Source organism: Nuphar pumila, chromosome 5 (genome assembly GCF_984573655.1).
Source record: "Nuphar pumila chromosome 5, dmNupPumi1.hap1.1, whole genome shotgun sequence".
NCBI lineage: Eukaryota > Viridiplantae > Streptophyta > Magnoliopsida > Nymphaeales > Nymphaeaceae > Nuphar > Nuphar pumila.
The window spans coordinates 42,809,603-42,830,567 of NC_143253.1; the positions used below are offsets into that span (position 1 = coordinate 42,809,603).

The 20,965-nt window shown below is 38.3% G+C and overlaps 1 protein-coding gene across 1 annotated transcript in view; it reads right to left on the reverse strand.

Annotated features, from left to right (window-relative positions):
- The window catches only part of LOC149837459 (uncharacterized), a 73,332-nt gene that overhangs the window by 21,537 nt on the left and 30,830 nt on the right, over positions 1–20,965 (reverse strand). The window contains exons 4-5 of the mRNA XM_090007386.1: positions 14,282–14,405; positions 14,128–14,171 (exon numbers count right to left, since the gene is read on the reverse strand). Coding sequence (XP_089863512.1) covers positions 14,128–14,171; positions 14,282–14,405 — 168 coding nt within the window. The remainder of the gene's footprint in view (positions 1–14,127; positions 14,172–14,281; positions 14,406–20,965) is intronic.

Sequence of the window (20,965 nt, forward strand, 5' to 3'; positions counted from 1 at the left end):
TTGCGAGAAAAGAGCTCAGTTGTATCCTGGGAGCATAGTTGCATGAATACCCATTGCACTGAGGACTTTATCCTAAGTGGGGCAACTATCGTTTGAAAGATTGTGTATGTACACGTGGGTCTCCGAGCGCACATGGTTCAAGCTAAGTTGTCTGACCCGTTAAGTGAAGCATTTTCCCCAACATTTTCAAGTGATGGTTCTATATATAGAGACTGAAGGAAGGAAATCAGGAGTTGCCCAAGTTATCCCAATTCAATGACACCAAATTCAAAAGGTGGCAACACAAGGTACTCATCTTTTTTACTATTGCAAATGTAGTACACGTGCTTACGAAAGAATATCTAGATGAACGAGAGAATGAGACCATCGTTGAAAACCAAAAGAGACAAAAGTGAAAGCAGAATGATTTTGTATGCCACAGACATATATTGAATGCTCTCTTAAACACATCGTTTGACCTCTACTGGAAAGTCAACATGACAAAGAAGTTGTGGCAAGCTCTTTAAAGCAAGTACAAAATAGAGGATATAGGAAAATGTAAGTTTTTGGTTGATAAGTACATGAATTTCAAATTCTTTGATGAAAAGTCACTGCTACCTCAAGTCCATGAGATGCAAATCTTGGCTAATCAGATCAAGTATGAAGGTATGTGTAAAATCTTTAAATTTCTCATGATTTTGAAATAAATAAAAGATTATTTTTTGTGAATTATTCTCACTTGAGATTCCTACACTTTAGACTTTCATCCTCTTGGGTTGGTATAATGTGGCGACACTCGGTTCACTGAGATTTTCCTCTTCTAATTTCAATTTGTTTTCAAGCGACTAATTATAGGAATATAAGATTAAGTCTCAAGGCAATCTTGTTAGGCCTAATGGTCTCTACTAAGGTTTGAACTCTAAAAGGCTAGAGCAATGGTCTTGATAATAATGTTCACCTTGACTCCAAAAATCATAGGAGGACAGAGCTTCACCATAATGTAAGGCATATCATTGAAAGATCATTAAAGATCAAGAATCTTGTCTCAAAATAGATCCAACTCTTTTCAAAGTGGTCCTTCTCCCAAGTATGTCCCTGCACCCGAGAGTCTACCACATAAGACATCCAATTCTTAAGAAAAAATAAGATAGCGATATAATGAGGTTAAGGGACTTTAATGCATTAATTCAAGCTCATGCGTCTATAAGTATGAATTATAGAAGCATGAGATTATTATCAATATATGAATATAGATCTAGTGGAAACCCACTTCGACAACCATCTCTTTAGAAAAAAGGTTGGGTATTGAATACCTTCAATAATAATCAACTTTATAAGTTAGCCTCTTGAGGAGCCTTTTATTTTATCTCGATTGGGAAAAATATTGAAAAATGTGAAAAAAAAGAACAAAAGTATAAAAGAAAGCAAAGTACAAAAAAGAGCAATGCATTTAGGCTGACACCTACTCCGAGCTCATGGCGAGGTAGCAGGCTCCAGTCATGAGGCTGCCTTAGGGGTAAAGGTTAGAATAAAAAAGTGTATGCTAGGAGAAAACCAATACTTACCTCTGGACCTATAGCAAGGTGGCAAGCTCAAATCATACAACTTTAAAGAGGTAGAGATTGGATAGATAGTGGCATCCCTCCTGGATTGAGTAGTAATGGGACCCATGATTTCTAAGCCTCGGGTTAAAGGATGGCAAAAGTAAGAAATACGCCTTATTGAGTTAAAAACAAAGATTCTAGGGAACTTATCTAGGGACAGAAAATGCATATGAAAGCACGCTTATGTCTTGCCGAACAAGGATAGACTAGTTCAAGGACAACTAGGGCATGAAGACCATTCTGTGGTCTCACCGAACGAGGACAGGCCAGTGTTCAAGACAATTGGGATGTGGAGACTGTTTTGGGTTCCATTGAACGAGGTCAAACCAATATTCAAAGGTAAACAGGGCTTTTAAGATCATTTGGGTCTCGTCGAACGAGGTAGAGCTGGTTTGAGAGTGATTGTTTGTATGCTTCGCAGCTAGAAGTCCCCTCTTGTCTAAGAGATTTGGACTTTAGATGGCTTTACGAAGACCTATCTCTGGGTTTCAGATAAGTTCTGACTCCTTTAACATGCCCCCATATGATTTTTATAGAAAGACATCATTGAGAATGTTCAGAGAAAACAAAAAAAGGGGTTTGATAAAGGTTTTCTTAGTCTTGTCAACAAGAATAATATGATCCTGCAAGCTTAAATCTCAAGAGAAGAAAATATTTTTGACCTTTTTCTTGGCTTTTCTCAATTTTTTGAATTTTTGAAACATTTTAATTTTTTGGAGTTTTCAGAACTTTTTTATTTTTTGGGTTTTTTTATTTTTTTTGAATTTTTTTAAATTTTTTGATTTTTTGATTTTTTTTTATTTTCTTGGTTTTTTCAAGAAGCTATTTACAAAGTATGGATTTTTTTAAAGGCTTACTTGGGGCCTTAGGATGATGACCCCTACAGGATGTCTTTTATCCTCCATACCATTGTGGTTCTGCCCTTATTTGTAATCGTCTTATTCTGAGCACATTGGTCTTTTTCAGAAGGAGAGGGAGAAGGGCCTAAATTGTTGTTTGACCTTTTTGAGTCTATACTGAGTTAATACAAAAAAAGTGTCAACCCTGTGTTCTCAGAACCAACTGGACTCTGTACTGAGTTGATGATGGTTGACCCATTTCTAAAATGAACCTTTAGGACCCATGGGAGTTTTTTTTCTTTTGCCTCTTTTTTATTCAGGTCCTTGGCAGCCTAGACCTTGGGTCCCTGCTTTTGGTGTTGTTGGGAGTGGCTCCCTTATGCCCTGATGGTTTTTTCTCAGTCCCTGAAAAGGTTGGTACCCCATATGCAAAGCAATTCTCCATCCATTTCTACATTTTTGCACATGCTGCTATAAGGGGTGACTCCTGAGGTGAGAGTCGTCTATCTCTTCCTTGTTCTTAAAAGCTTTGGGCCTTTGAAATGGTTTATAACTGACACTCGGTCTAAATTGGATGATGCTACACTCGCGATTGAGCTTGCTAACGGGGTTGTTTTGTCCTTTGACCCAACAGTTGGTGCATCTGTTTGCCCCTCAGGTCGGGACAACATGATTGTATGGGGATGATGTCCTTTTATCTAATGGACATTAGGGGAGGAACCTTGATATGATTATTGTCTAGAGGGTTCAGACGAAACACGCTTATCTGATGACTCTCTTGAAACTTCTTGACTTTTCTCTTGAGTATGCCTTCTTTGTACCCTCATCCCTCCTTGGTAGTAAACTTGATGAGCCGCTGGTAGTTAATAAGAATTGGCGTTGCACGTGAAGGCTCGATGAATGCATATCACTAATTGGTAGGCGGTCATTGCTCTATAGCCTTTTCTGGAAGCCAATTCTCTGTTTGTTCACAATCTTGGACATCCTCTTCCATGTTGTGGTTGGGGAATGGCTCTTTAAAGATGGCCATGTCATTGTTTTCCTAGCTCTGTTGTTCCTCATCAACCATCAACTCGCCACTCTCAATGTTGTTTTGTATGATATGCCCAAGGATGATGCATTCTTCAGCATCATGGCCCGATGATATCGATAGTATTATAGGGGTTTTTACCCTTTATCTATGATGGATTTGACACTTCGGGTAACTTTACTAGGCCATCTTTCAATAGAAGATCAAGGATTTGTGACCGAGCTTGCTTGAACTTTGTGAATCTCCGATCTTTGGTCTGTTTTGGGTTTCTATCATACCCATTTCCATTTGAGTTTACCTATTTTGGAGTGGTTTTTTGCTCTTGGTTTCCTTGTTTTTGCGGGGTCTGTCATGAGGCTCAAACAACATTTACCTGACCTTTAGCGAATCTGACTTCCTATATATGTTGTTGTCCTTGTTGTTTTTCATGAACCCGTCATATACTCCTCTTTTGATGGCTACCTCAAAGGCGATAGCCTTTTTTATGAGCTCGACATATGTCGCAACCTGAGCCATGCTGATCAGGATCCTCAAAGGTTGAAAAAAGTTGCCCATTATGATGACATGAGCATAGGAGTCTAAAATTGGCTCCTTTATTCTATTGTTCAAGTTGACTGATGATTAGGAGAGCCTCCAAGTTGAAGCGAAAATGATCTATGAATAGGTTAATGATTTGCTTGAACTCCCTGACATGTTGGAGGTTCAGGATGATGAACTATTCCAGAGCTTCTCCCCTTAGACTCCTGGAGAACCAGTTGATCAGCCTTCTATCATTGCATCAATATTTGGATACACTCGCTATGAATAAGGATATGTGTGTTATTGGGTCTCCTTTCCCACTAAACTTTAAAAACATGAGAAGAGTGTCCTTACCATCCTCATCACACTCTTTCAGCAAGAAATCCTCTAAGGAGTACTCTTTCGAATCCAGATCCATGTACTTCATTCTAGCACTGAGGTTTTGGACCATGTTTTTTAGAGACTTGATTTTTCTATCTGATCTCGAAGATGTGGTCTGGATCGGGAAGTCAATTGTGGTCTATGAGCTTTTCTCTCCTAGTCAGATACTTGAGACTCATCCCATTTGTTGTAGCCTTTCTCAAAATCTGATTCTTGGGCTCTCTTGGTTTTTCTGTGGGCTCCTGCTTTTTTCTATTCTAATTTCTAAGCTCTTTTGACTCTTCTTTTAGCTCGTGTTTGTTCTTGCCTCAACCTTTCTTGGATCTTTCATATTTTCTCCTCTATCATCTCCATGTTTTGTATGGCCTCCTTTTTTAGACCAAGCTTTAAAATGTGAGGTGTCATAAGGGTTTGTCTCCTGGTGGATTCGTTTGTGCTAGAGCTATCTGTCTTGTAACTCGTATGGAGACTTTTACAAGACTAGTGAGGGTGTGTTTCTTTAGACCAAGCTTTATAATGTGGAGTCCTTGAAATTCATCTTTTGGTAGACTCATCTATGTTAGAACTAACTGTCTCATAACCTGCATGGAGACATTTATGAGATTGGTGAGGATACTAGTATTTTTCTTTAGATTGGGTTTTGAAATGCGAGGTCTTGAGGATATGTCTTTTGGTAGAATCATTCATGTTGGAACTATCCATCTCGTAACTTGCATAGGGACCTTTACGAGACCGATGAGGGTACTGACGTGAGCTGGACTCAGGGAACATCAGAGTGTTTCCCTTTTTTCGGTCGTCTATAGAATCATCAGGAATGTCAGTATGGGTCCTTTCTTCAAAATTCACATCAAATATGATGGTTGACATCATATGAGATGGCATCTCGTATGTGGGATTCTCCAAAATTGGTTTCTCTTGAATGGGTTGGATTTGGAGTTTTTGATCGTGTATCTATTATACCCCAAGCAATTAGTTCACATGGGCCTAAACAAGTAAAGAGTGATTTTCAAAAACAAATGGGTACCCTAGTTCTCCTTGGATATTGCTCCATGGATCTGTGAAGTCTCTTCAGGTTTTATAGATTAAGGCTTCCTTTTGGATCTACTACCGATATATCCAAGCTAACCGCTTAAAGGTACTAATGAATGGATTATCCGGCTTCAAGGTACCACCATAGATATACCCAAGCTCACCGCTTACGTACTAGTAAAGGGATCCAAAAATCTGAATGATAGGATAGGAGATTTTGAAAATCCAAATAAAAAGAAGGGCTCTAACTTAAGAGAAGAGGAGATAAAATGAAGAGTACACAATAAATCAAACAATGTCTCAATCAAAATCCTAACTTGTTAGAGGTGATATTCTATTAATTTTTAAGTGTCATGTATTTTCTCCAGCAAAACCTTAACTTGTTGGAGGTAATATTCTATTAATTTTTAAGTGACATGTATTTTGAAAATCCAAATAAAAAAAAGGCTCTAACCTAAGAGAAGAGGAGATAAAATGAAGAGTACACAATAAATCAAACAATGTCTCAATTAAAACCCTAACTTGTTGAAGGTGATATTCTATTAATTTTTAAGTGACATCTCTAGCAAGTGTTTCTAAAATTGTGAAAAAACCTAGACCTAATATTTATGCATGCACCTAACGCAAATCTCATATTCGAGATTCAAGAAATAACCAACAAGTTAAACACTAAGAACCAACTTTAAAGAAGATGATATTATCTCTGAAAAAAACAAAAATCACGAGATTTAGACTCTGGAGCATGAAATGCTATTTATAATGCCAAAACACCAATGGGTTTTTCTGCCCCAAAATAATAGAATAGAATTTTCCAAGGATTTTTTTACCAAGAAAATCTTTTTTATAGATTTTACTCTCAAAAGATCAGAAAAAGTTTGAGATGTCAGATTTCAAAAAAAAAATGATTTTCTCGAGATCTGAAAACCGAGCAGAGAAAAATGCCTCCTAGAATATAAACTATTTTGCCATATCGTTGGCTACAGAACAGAGAACATAAACTTTTTGAGCGATTTAGATCTAGAAATTTTCATTTTCAGGAAAAACTCACAGAAGATAAAATTTATAAAAATGAGATATCTTTCATAAGAAATAAAAATCACACGATTTTAACATCGGGGCGTGGAGATCTCCTTCCTAGAATACAAACTATTCAGAAATTTCTGTCCCAAAACAAGAACAGAAACTTTCCAGAAACTTTTGGGATAGAAATATGTAGTTTTAGAGAAAACACCCAAAAGATAAAATAAATTTGGGAATCTTTGGTTTCCAACGCATCAAAAATTGCTTGATTCTGATGCTAGAGCACTAAAATATAGCGTCCGGAAGACAGGCTATTCAAAAAATAAGTTAAGGGACCCAGACGACAAAGAAGTTTTCTGTTTTGATCCTTGGACGACATACACATGGTTTACTGTTTTGGTCCTGAACGATAATACAATTTGCCATTTTGGTCTTAAACCTCTTCAATTTCAAAACAAAACTATTTTATCTATGATTTTGGGTCCCACGTAACCCCAAATCTTTTAAATAATGAATTTCTAAACTATGAAAGATGAAAAAATAGCGTACCATCATGATCATAAAAAACTATTTACAAAAAAAAAAATTGAATAAGGAAAGAGACTTACTTAGATTCGCTAAAGTCTTTTTTAGAAATATGTGAAGATGTCGTTTGCAAGTCTTGACCGTTCTTTGCCCAAAAAAAAAGGTAAAGCCCAAACATGTTCTCGGTTTTCGTAGCTCGAATCACACAGTTGTGGGTTCAGGTATGCAAATAAAGATTAAACGTGTATAAGCAATGATTGGAAAATTCAATAAAATCAAGATAAATTAGCCAAGGATTTAGAAAGTACTTTTTTTGGATTCGAGGGTCCGTTTAGCTTTTTAGGCTCCTTTTAGTCTGGTAGCACCTTCGCACATGTATGATGGTTATTGAAATGAGTTTTGTAGCACCTCTGCGTAGGTATGACAGCTTGAGAGAGAGGGGTATGGTAAGGTGGGGGCTTGTTCTCTGGGCTAGTGCTCGGATATGAAAATTTCATATGACCAGGCTCTAGGGGTAGGGCCCTATTTATGGAATTTTGCATGAGATATGAATCTAAGAATTTTTTTGTTTGAATCCAACTCAAATGGAACTATTCTTATCCTCATGTAAGATAAGACTCATCCAAGAAGAGTTTTGGGTAAAATAGGATTTAAGAATATTTAAAAAAAAATCTCTAAGAAGACAATGATAGCCTTTTGGGTGGCTTCTATCCAAATGGCATATATAAATGGAGTTTCTAGAGGTTCTCTATGGATTGGATAATAGAATTTTGAATCTTTGTGCTTAAATCGGGTCATACTTCAAATCCATTATGACAGATTAACTTATTTTGGCCATAACATTCTATCCTAATATCAGATTGAGACATCATTCAAAATGTTGAAAAGCTAACATCCTCAACTTTAATTCACATTTTAAGTAAAAAAAAAATAAATTCAATTGTTTTGGTGATAAAAAATGCACTCAAAGTGGGACCTACCTAAAAATAAAATTTTTATTGAACAAGTTTCATTATTTTCATCATAATTTTCTATTCTGATATTGTATTGACATGATTTTTATTTTGTTAAAAAACTAAGATCATCTAGTTTAATTGATATTTTGGACAAAAGTCTGAAAAGTTTATTTTTGAGTCCAAAAGTTTAAGCAAACTTTAAAATGATCTGATCAAAATTGAAGTGTCTACGGTATCGGGTCTGAAACCAGGTTTAATCGAACTGACTATAAGAGAAACCATACCCGGACATGATAATACATGAACAAGACCCGGGCCATACCATGTAAAATAATACTTTTTATCATTTTTATATTGAAAAATTATGGATCTTAATCAAAACTCAGGTTGGGCCCAGGTCTGGTATAAAACTTCACAAACTATACTCGGGTCCATGTATTAATCGGACCTTCAGGTCCAGACCTGGGTCATTTATCACCATACTCGACCCTATAGGGTTTGGTATGAGTCGGGTCCAGATAAATCCAACCCGTTCACACCCCTAAATAGCACCCATATCCATCTCATCAAATGGTCAGATCTATGCCGTCTGATGAATGAAGGAGGGGGTAGGCCTTGGACGATTGGTGGAGGTTAATAAGCCAATATGGCCTACAATGCTTGGATTTTGCTACATGGTGAGGTCGAATGGGCTGTCACGAGTAAAAACTATCTGACTATCAAAAGGATGTGGACTATTAAACAACCATCGTGGGGTTCATGAGGATGGAAGGGCATGCTTTTGGGTTGGGCCGGGTGCTATCAAAGAGAAGATCCGCTGGAGATTGGGTAAAGGGAAGAGAGTTAGATTTTGGTCTGAACCATGGGACCAAACAATTCTAATGCATGGAATTCCGGGAGAGCGCTATGGGAAAGTTCAGAGGCAGATGGGCTTTACCGTGAGCCAAGTTATTCACAGCTATGAAGAAGACTCCCAACCATGGTCTGATATCATATCCTTGTTAATTTGGTGGTATATATATTGCCTCAACTAACTTTTAGAGCCTCACAAGCTCTTATGGAACAATGAGCCTGCAGCGGTGAACAGGAGAAGAAAAAAAACGGAATGAGATCAGATTCAAGGGCCCTGTGGAGAAGTGGCCCGAAGCTATAAGGTTGCCGAACCACTTACCACAGCCTCATGGACTGTTTACCTGAGTTGTGCCAACAGACTGTTTAACTCAGGATAGGTTGTAGAGATTCGGTATTCCCTTGCCTATGCAGTCTGTGCCAACCGGAAGAGGAAAATACTCATGCAATATGGCGGCCAATGTGTGGAAGTTCATAACCAACAAGTTTGGTAACAAGAAAGCACCTCAACACGGAAATCCTGATAAGGTGGCTCAGCCAATCTTTTAATTCAGCCTGGCTCAAGGGATGTTGGAACCAAGTTTCTCACGTTGTAGTGTGGGGAATATAGAGAGCAAGAAACAGAGGTATACAGTGAAGTTTGAGGTCACAGCAGAAAGAAAAAGGAGGGGTGATTCCTTAACACGTGAAACAATGTCCTTGTTATATAGAGAGTGAAGTTTGTTTTTTGTAATCCTTGTGAGATTGTACCTTTACCTTTTTTTACATTCTTTATGGGACGGGGTAAAGATTGTTTAGGAAAGATAAACCCCCCACATACAGAGCATAGGGGTTAATTTTTGTCCCTCAGTGGGTGATTATCTTATCATCAAATTTTAGTACAATATCAACCATTGATTTTTTTTTTACCTCTTTAGGCGGCGTTTGCACTTTCGTGGATTTCACTGCCGTGGAAATGGAATCGGACCCACCCCTCACGAGAACCGTTTCCACAGAAAACCCACCTCCAACATGTAAAATAGCACACCCATCAAGGGTTTTCCACGGAAATGCATGATTCCAGCATCTGTGTTGTCACTGTGGGCACTGCGAAAATGCACGTCCGTTTCTGCAAAAAAACAACCCGTTTTCTGTGACACACAAACGCACCCTTGAAATACACATATGAGCAGAAAGATGTTTAATTAAAAACATGTTTTTTCTATTGAATAAGCATTGACAAATACATTTAATGATTTAAAACCTCTAAAACTATAATTTTTGGAGGGTCTTAACTGTGACCTAACTAAAAAGGGGGGCCCATTCTCATATATATATATATATATATATATATATATATATATATATATATATATACGAGTAATGTGTTCCTTTAAGTATTTTTTCTCATGTGTAACACCGTGGATGCGATCTATAGGTTTTGTTTAGTGGGAACATTTTTCTCGGCTGATAAAAATATATTTTTTCATCTAAAAAACATGATCTAAAAGTTGATTCTCACTAAATCAAGCATGTTGAAACCTTTAAAACCTATGGGGCAGAATGGGAGAGAACGAAAAATGAGGCCTAATATGTTCATCTCTCTCTCTCTTTATATATATATATAAGAACTGAACATATTAAACCCACTTTTCTCGTTCTGCCCCATAAGTTGAAGTGTTTTATGATAGATCTGAACCGTTAAATCTGTTTATCATGCTTGATTTAGTTGGAATCAACTCTTGGATCATGTTTTTTTAATAAAAAATATTTTTTTATGAGCCCGGAAAAATTGATGGCTTCATAGCTATTGATTTTGGATCACTGGAAAACCCTGCATACGTTTCAGATTCCGGTGATCCAAAAGCGGTTCCCACTAAATGTGAGAAAAAACACAAAAGACTACAATTTTTTAAGGGGTCTAACAGGGCAGCACCAGTGCATTACTATATATATATATATATATATATATATATATATATATATATATATATATATATATATATATATATATATATATATATATATATATATATATATATATATATAGTTTTAAGTCTCCTTTTTCGTTAGGCCCCTTAAAAAATTATAGTTTTAAGTATTTTTTTTCTCACATCTAATACCGTATATGACATAGATGTGATCTATAGGTTTTGTTTAGTGGAAATCGGCTTTTGGATCACCGGAATCTGACCTGTATACAGGTTTTTCCGGTGATCCACAATCAATGGCTATGAAGGTACCAATTTTCCTGGCTCAGAAAAACATGTTTTTTCATCAAAAAAATATGATCCAAAAATCGATTCCCACTAAATCGAGCATGCTAAATACATCTAACGGTTCAGATCTATCATAAAACAACGAAAAATGGGGCCTAATATGTTAAGCTCTCTCTCTCTCTCATGATTTGAAGTAATCCTCGCATTCAGGTTCTGTGGGGCCCACGAAATAGGTCATTACGACACTAGATATGAGGCAAATCATAGTGTTAAAAATTATCCATGAGAGTAGAAAGGCTCCTCATGATCAGTGTTGAAGGTAATATTGAAGTGAAACTCTTATTTCTCCTCCCACATAATCTTAGAAGCAAGTTCACGGCAACCAAAACTGTTGCGGGTGATAACCCTCGGGCCATGTTCTCAGTTGGTGAGGACCAAAAAACAAGAGAGGAAAAAATAATTTCATTATCCAAACATTAATTCTAACGTGACCATTTTTTTTCTTTTTCTTTTTCTTTTTTTTTTCAATCAAGAACCACTTTTATATAGGACTGTTAAATGAAGCAAGCTGCTCACAATTTGGCTCAGGAATGATCTCATTTTGGCTCAACAAGCCGATTATACAAGTTCAACATATATTATCTAACTTGGCTCATGAAGGCTTATCCGTGTGCAAGCGTTTGTGCACGCACATGTATGTGAATGCGTGAAAGAGGGAGTTCAATTATTTTCTTTCAACATTATTTTTCCATTTTTGCAATTAAAACAAGCTAGGGAGTTAAAAATATTTTTTTTATTGAAACAAGCCAGCTTGAGCTCAGCTTGGACTCGTGATAAGTAGGCTCACTTGGCGCAAGCTTAGCTCAAGCTCAAGCTTATTCTGACCCAAAACAAGTCAAGTTCAGCTCATTCAACTTGCTGGTCAGCAATACTTTCAGTATGCAGCATCCACTACATTAAAATAACCTTGTTTATTGTTGATAAATTAGTTGATTCAGGGACAAAACCATGTACCCAAACCCAGAATGCATTGAGCCGGTGTGTAAAGCCATACCATTAGGGGAAATGAACTCGATTCAGCTATCACAAATTTGCTCACATGGGTGGCTCTGCTCATCTGGCAGTAGTTAGGGCATGAAAGTCACCAAAGCTGAAGGAATGTCAAAGTTTGATACCGACAAGTGTAAGTCTCTTTACAACGATGCCGAAGCTGGGTATACTCCTTGGTAGGCAAGGAGGACCTAGGGTTTTTACACAAATGATCTTGCCAATGAGTGAGGTAATTCTCCCCTATTATACAAAAAAGAATTTGTTTCCATAGCTCCACATTGTTTGGTTCAACTTAATTTAAGCCTAGCTCTAGATAATAGGCCTAGTGAGTCATGCCAAGCATTAACAGGCAAACTTGTAGTGGATTATCTAGCCTTGAGCTAGGGATGACAACAAGTTGATTACAGGCTGGAACATTGTTGATCCAGGTCTAGATCCAAACCCGAATCTTCATCTAGTTCAGAGCCGATGCTGTATATTTGAATCCAAGCTTGAATTTTGTATGATAACACTGGTTGTATTAAAAAAAAAATTGGGAACAAGGCTTTTACATGTGAAGAGATCTGATGTGATCTAAGATCCCAAAACAATTCTGACAGAAAATGGTGTTATGATCAGGAACAAAGGCAAATTAATTAAATCCAAATACAACATAATACTCTTCCCAATCTTATTTTAAGAACCACGTCTAAGAAAAAGGTGTTGGATCCATATCAAAGATCCAACCAAACCATATCCATTTTCGCTCCAACTTGAAGCTGGACTAGATAGCTCATTTGCAGGCTTCAATATCATTCAGATTAGCATGTCCAAATGTAAACATTTCCAATCATGTGTAATCAAATTAGGATATTCCTGGGTCGAATGAGTTGGGTGGATGGTTAGGTAGCACTATCATAACCAAGGAACCTCAGGTTCAGATCCAGCAGGGGTTATCATTTAACTTGGCTATCAAAAAAAAGACATTTCGATTATCATCAGATTTGTGAGACCTAGAAACATCATCCAGATTGCCATGTCTACATTTCAAAAACAATATTCATGTCATCCGTTAGGCTGTCAATGCGCCATGTTATACCCACATCCAAACTCAATCATTACGCAATGGATCAAGTGAGTGCATGACCATTCTTCCCACCTGGATCCAGGTCATGCCTATTGGCAAGAATCAGAAATCAGTCATTCTAAGACACTTCTAACCTTGATCCAAATAGAATTTCACAAATACGATTGTTGAGATAAAATACTTTAATTTGATTGTCCGTGTTGCTTATGATTATCTCTAGAGCCAGACCAGGACCCGACCATATATGGCACAGTCAACTTACGGATCACCACATGGGTCTGATACAGATCCAAAATAATGTACTTCCCAATGACCGAGCCTCTACCCTAGTTCGTGATAGAATAGCATAACTGGGTTCCTAATGTAATGCAGCACCATGTTAGCAGAGTGTCAAACTTGAACCACACACACACACAAAGAGAGAGAGAGAGAGAGAGAGAGAGGAAAGCTTAAGTTGGACCTTAACCAAGTTTTGAATCAAGTCAGGTGATGGAGAGTTCGATCTCATACAGCTTCTAAGTGGAAAACAGCAAGGAGAGCCAAAAAGTAGAAAATCGGTATACCAACTGAAACTTTCACTCTTTCGCAAAATCAAGGACACCGCTTAAATCTGCTTGAGTGTGGTTCTAGAGTTGCTAGGATCGCTACTTACCCAGAATAGGTGAACGATTGATAGGTATGCAATAGAAAGCTCAGCCACTGAATATGCCAGTATATAGTAACAGTTAAACTCAACTACTGACGTCATACAACCACAACATGGACACATTCAAACTACAAATCTGAGATCAAGATGAGTCTATAGTTTAGATTGAACCTCTGATACTTGAAACATAATGACTGAATGCCATGGTAACATCATCACAGCAATAATCTTTCCATGATAATATGTAATTCTATCAGACACGCCAATCACATGAACAATGACATGAAGTGTGAGAAAGTCATAGATGTTCTTCAAAGATGATTTGGTCTGTATACGATTCATTCTTCATAAATAGTAACTCTGAAATATAGTATTGCAATCCGGAGTTTGAGATTTAAAATGAAAAGTAATAAAGAAAAAGGAAAAAAGAACTCACTGTGTGGAGTTACGAGCTTGCAACCTTTTCCTCTCAAGCTCAAGCTGGAAACACAATCAAAAGGATTCCACATTATTACAAGCTGTAGATAAGCATATCAAAGAAAAATAAAAAGATATATTACTCCTATTAGCATGATCGAGATGTCTCTTACCACTTTCTTCACTCGGTCATTAGCAGCCGGAGTTCCTCCACTAACATTTTCTGGATGGTATGGGCTGCTTACTCGCACTTCATTCATCACAACTATGACAGTTTTGTCCCAACGGACTGGAAGCCTGGTTGGAAAATCAAAAAGATGTTTCAAATCCCTTGTGCTCAACCTTATACTCTAAGTATCTTTGAATTTACATTATACAGAGTTCCCTGTATTCAGCCCTGCTAGGGCTGAAGTGGAGATGCAGTGGTTCCATGAAGAGGGTTAGTTCCCAACATTGAAATACTATGATGTGGATTACACCTTACTAGTTAACAAATCCGCTGATTTCTACTATCCCTAACAAATTATAAGTTTTCATGACAGACCCTCTCTTGGATAGCACTGACATTTTCACAAGGGAAATTTCCAATAACACAAGTTTAACTCTATCCAAAAAGTCTCATGCTATGTCACATAGGTGGGGGTGTGGCACTTTCAAAACACTTGGGTGCAGAGGTGCGGATATACATATTAAAATCTTGGACAGACCTGGGTCTGTATCAAGGTTGCCAGACTAGGAAGCGGAAGCGAGAAATGATACAGGAAGTGGAAGCGAGAAGCGATGCATTTTAAAATGTATAGAAAGCGAGAAGCGAGGAATAAAAAAAAGCAATATAAGAATTGAATGAAAATCGAAATGGAATGCAAATAAAAACAAAATTAAAAGTGATTATTGTTAAATTTCATGATTTTTTAGTGTAATAATTAAATTTTTAACAAAATCTAAAAATAATGACATCCAATTTAGAGAAAGCACATGGAAGTGAGTGAGAAGCGTGAGAGGAAACACATAAAAAAACATAAAAAGTAGAGTGAGAGAACATATAAGAAGAATAGATGAAGCGTGTAGAAAGCATAAGAAAAGCGTGGGAGAATCGAGATTCTCATCAAGTTTCAAAAGCGAGGAGTATCATGTTTCCGAAATGAGTTTTGAAGAAACGAGCTTCCCACTTATCTAAGAAGCTTATGGTAACCCTGGGACTGATTCAAACCTGGGATTACTTCGAGCTAGGTCTGAATCAGACTGAGTCAAAGCAAACCCAACAGGCCCAGGTTCAATTCAGACCTAGGTCTGCTTTGACACAAGACTGAGTCTGACTTCGGTCAAAATAGGTTCAGGTCTGATTCAAATCTGGGTTGCTTTGACCCAAGTCTGAATCAGACTTAAGTCTAAACAGATCCAGGTCAATCAGATCTGGATCATGTTGAAATATATATATATATATATATATATATATATATATACTATGTCACATGGGTGCGGGTGCGGGTGCGGGTGCGGCACTTCCAAAAAACCCGGGTGCGGGGGGGTGTGGCAGGGGCAAAAATGTAAAATATATAAATATATATATAAAAAAAAGGGGGTCGGGGGTTCCCTTTCTGCTGACAGCTGCTGTCAGCAGCTGACAGACAGCTGCTGTCTGTCAGCAGATTTTTTTTTTAAAAAAAAAATCGCAGCCCTGACAGAGCTGCTGTCAGCAGAATTTTTTAAAAAAAAAAAATCGCAGCCCATTTCAGCCCTGACAGAGTCTGTCAGCTGCTGTCAGCAGCTGACAGACAGCTGCTGTCAGCAGAATTTTTTTTAAAAAAAATTCGCAGCCCATGGACCTAAATGATCCTGGGTGCGGTCAATGCACCCAGGATCGGGTTGACCGCACCCGGTGCTGCATCCGCACCCGCGTCGAGTCGCGTCGACGCGGGTGCGGCACCCTGCTAGCCGAATCCCTGTGACATAGTATATATATATATATATATATATATATATATTTCAGTTTGTATTGCCCCTCAAGGGTATTTTTGTTTTTTTCACCTCATGTATTAAATATTGTTCATTAGGAACAATATTTTATAGTTTATTTATTTTTACCTTTTTTAGTCATTCTTGTATTTGAGCATGGGCTTTATAGTCCAAAGACCATAGAGTCATTGGGGCTACCCAACGGTCATATTTATGACCGTTGGGAGCTCCCAACAACTCTATTGGGAGCTCCCCAATAGAGCCCATGGCTCTCCTTTTTGTATAAATAGGGGATGACCCCCTCTCTTGTATTCAATGCTTCTCTTAAGCATTTGTGACTAAATAAAGATTAGATTTTTCATTGTTGTGTTCTATCGACTCTTGTGAGTTGTACATATGCACTTTTGTGCCTTAGTGCTTTTGTGTTGTCCATTATTGGACTTGTGATAGTGCATGTGAACTTTGTATTTACCTTTTCTCATATTTCATTACATGGTATCAGATCCATAGTGCTCTTGGACTTGTGAAGAATCACCAAGTGTTTATGTGGATTGCTGTGATTCTAGTGGAAGAGCTTCTTTTTCAATCAAGTGTTCATTGGAAGCGCTTATTCGTTGAGAACTTGTGTTGATTATAGTGACTCATGTAGAAGCTCTCTTCTTTTTACCTCTCTTTTTCTTTCTCTCTCAACTTTCTTCAAAATAAAGTATGAAGCTTGGTTGTTTATGAAAGGCATGTATAAACAAAAGAATTTAGCAAGACAATATTTTTTGCAAGAGAAAATTAGAACTACCAAGCAAGGAGATATGAGTTTTCGTGAACTCTTTAGTGCCTTATCTCCCCTATGGGATGAGTTGGTACTTCTTGAACCCAAATGGGTTGTTATTGAAGATGTTGAACTAAGAAGAGAGCAAATGAAAAAAGAACATTTTTTCTAATTTTTACAAGGGTTGGGCCCTGAATATGAACAAGTGAGGTCTTCACTTCTTCATAGATCCTCCACCTTGCCTCTTGCAGATGTGGTTGTCGAAGTTTGCAAAGAGGAGACTCGGCTTGAGATGACAAAAGGAGGAGGATGCGGATCCGGCGAAGATGTCGATCCATGAACCAAGATCCAAATGGATCTTCACGTGCGGAAGCCTAAAGTATTGACAGTAGAGTCTGAACAGGACTCAACCGATCTCCGATTAAAGATAGGAGCATTCTGTTTTGACAGAAGGTGTGAAAACAGAAAAGATGTGCAACGAGCTCAACTTTTCAGCGGATCTGAAATCACAGATTTTGGATTTGTGACAACTGAAATATGATGGTTTTAGTGGAACGAACAAACAGGACACCCAGTACCCGTCCAATGATGAGACCGTCGACTTGGATAGGGTTTTCAGACCCTCACAAGCCTATGTTTGCAAATTTTGGATTTATACTCAGGAAGATATGAGCAAAATATGTTGATATGTTTTCTTAGTTTAACTGTACGAGTTTCAGTTTAAGAATTTCTAGCATGCAGAAACCTATGTCACAGGGACTCGGCCAACTGGGTGCCGCACCCGCATCGACGCGGGTGCGCGTGCGGCACCCGGTGCGGTCAACCTAACCCTGGGTGAGATCAACGCACCCAGGATCATTTATGTCCAACTTTTGGACTTTATATATATATATATATATATATATTATATTTTTGTCGCACCCCCGCAACCAAGTTTTTTGAAAGTGCCACACCCCCGCACCCGCACCTGCACTCGCATCCGCATTCGCATCCATGTGACATAAGCAGAAACAAACCAAATTTTGGATACATCAAACATCCAAATCACTAAATGTGTAAAACATGAAAGTTGTTCCTTTCAGTATTAACTTTCCAAAACATCAATCAAATCTTCAAAACAAACAGGCAATGAGCAAGATATGAATCAAATACAGAACCCTGTCATGAATTTGTAAATAACATAATCGACTTAGATCCCAGAAATCAAGATAACTAGACAGGAATTTTAGATGCCTAGAGAAACAGATTTAGGCAAAATGCTAAACATGAAAAATATAGAGCCAGACGTTAGCTTTCCAACAAGTTAAGGCTCGTAATTTTTTGTTCAGCCGTTCATGAGGAACAAGCAAAATGTTGAACACTGCCTGAGAGATACGAATAACAAAGCAGAGCTCTGGTGAAATCCAGGCAACCGAATTAGACAGGAATTTTAGCCGCATTATGAAGCGAATTCAGGCAAAGTGATAAACACCAAAGTTGTAGAGGCAGGTCTTAGCTTTCCAACGAGCCTAAGAACGCCCCAAACGAACCTGTATCTAGGGAGATACAGTCCAAATACTGGTACAGGGTTAGACAATCCCGAATACAGAAACGCACAAGAATCAGCAAGCATAAGTAAATCCGACCCTCTCTTTAAAAGCAAACAAGTTTCAAAACCAGATGCAAACTCAATCAATCCAAGCTTTGAAAAGATAGAGTCGAATAAACACCAATAATAATAACTTGTAAAAAAATCCACAGTGTTAAGCAAACGTTTCCAGCAGAAAATAATAACACTCATACAAAACAGGAAATGATAAACTAGATATCAGAAAATGGATATTTGTTTTTGCAGCCAACAAAAAACCGTACTTCAACAGCAACGCAGGTTGTTCTCGACGAACTTGGGTTGATGACACCACGAACACAGAATCTCCGGGCACTTGAACTCGCACAGCACCTCACACACTCTGGCACAAGCACAACCCACAACCCTTCACGCCCAAAGTCTCCACCACGGTCTCTTCTCTCTTCCTACTCCATTCATTCTCCAAAAATTTTTCTTCAAACAAAACAAAAGTCTCCGCTTGTTGGTCGACCCCTTAGGGTTCTTAAACCCTAGGGAAGGAGCCTCATAAAGAGAGAGAGCCCTTCCCCAAGTTGGTGCCCTCCCAAGACCAAGAGTTGGCTATTTCAGGCTAGAGCATTAACATACCTCCTAACAGCCATATTGACTTTCAAAGTCAATGCTGGAATCAAAATGAGGACTATACTTGTCCTCACACAAATGGCGCCAACTGAGTTTTAAAAAAAATGGGTTTGGATCTTGGACCAGATCCAAAACAATTCTAAGACTAGACCCAAAAAAAATGCATCAAAATTTAATATGATAAAAAAAAGAAAACTACCTTGTAACCCCGTAGACCCTCTAGTGCCACAAAAAGATCCTACATGGCACTAGAACTATCCGGATCCGTAGAATCCAGCACCTAAAAATAAAAAGAAATATCTAATATGATTCCTTAATTTGACAAAATAGAATAAAAAATAAAAATGCAATTTCTGAGAAAGTAAAAGAAAAATTCTCATAAATTGAAATATGATAATAAAAATGGATTTTGGTTCTCAGAGATTCAATTGGACTCGGATAGTCCTGCATATCATTGGATCTGCGAGGTATTGTATCTCAGATCGGGTATGGTGAGTTGGATTTGGATCCAACTCATCTCTACTGCATTGATGATCTGGATGCTCTGCATCAGAGGAGGAGATGAACCTGTTTCCTGAGTTTGACTCAAACTTCACCACTAGTGTGAATCGATTAATTTAAGATTTGATGCACGGTTTGCACTGACAGTTTATATGAAAAAACACTTTTAAAAATACCTTTAAAAAAAGTTGCATCAAATTTTTGGCGTTGTTGCCGGAGAACGGCGATTTAAGACTAAGTACTCATTTTATTGCTTTTCTTTTGCGTATATTTTTTATTGCTAGTTTGCTTTTGCATTTTTAGGATTGCCTAGTTTACTTTTTTGTTGATATCTAGGACTGTTTAATTCGCTTTTGTTACTTAATTAGGATTGTTAGAACCATGTTGAGTGCAAACCATAGAGCCAACTTACTTTTTCTGCACGGCCTACCTACTAAGGTACCATCTTAGGTGACCGAGCATGTAGTTTGCTTTCAAGCTCTATATTCGCATTTAAGTGATCTTTGTTTATTTTTAGTATTTTTCTGTTTTGCTTGCTTCGTGGTGTGGCTTGATTACGATTGCACGCTAGTTTAGGTAGAAAGCCCTAGGATGAGTAGTGCATCGGGTCTCAACTCAACGGTGTATGCAAGGGCAACGTTCTTCAGGCCCTCAACTTATAGATCATTTCGAGAACCCTGAATTAATCCTCAGGAGAGCTCGTATAACCCTACCCATGGTGGAAGATATTGCCCTAGTTCATTCTTTGAGGGAGTAATTTGTTCCTACGAAGTACAATCTCGTGTCATGCATAGTGAGAACTAATGTAGGTGCACCCTAATATGAGATTAAGGTCAGTGTTATCCAAATGTTAAAATCTTTCTATGGCCTTAGTAATGAAGACCTTAATCGTCATCTCGATGAATTTCTTGAGATCTGTTCTACTCTTAGGATCAACAATTTTGGAGATGGCGCGCTTAGGTTAACTCTATTCTCATTCTCCCTCAAAGATAAAGCCACGCACTGGTTGAAGTCTTTGGATACAGTCCAAATTACCTGTAAAATCCACACAAAAAAAAAGTGGACCCGGGTCAGATTCGGACCCGACCCGTATCCAAATAGGGGCAGGCGATCGAGCACTGCCTCACCGCCTGCGTGTTTTAAATAAAGCACGCAAAGGAGGGACAGTCGGCGAGCCCCTCCCCCACGCGTCGGCAATCTTCCCTCCACCTGGCGATCATCACCCTCTTCCCCTCTTCTTATTCTCGTCGGCGACCCACTGCCATCGAACAGCCCGACAGCCTCCCTTGGCAAACCCTCGAAACCCCCTAGTAGCCCTCATTTGTGCTCTCTCTCTCTCCTTCTCGTCGCTTTCCCCGACCAGCTGTCGTCGGCAAGCACAACCGCCGGCGACAGTCTCCCCTTCCTGTTGTTCCTTCCCTCTCCCTGCTACGATCTCTCTGCTCA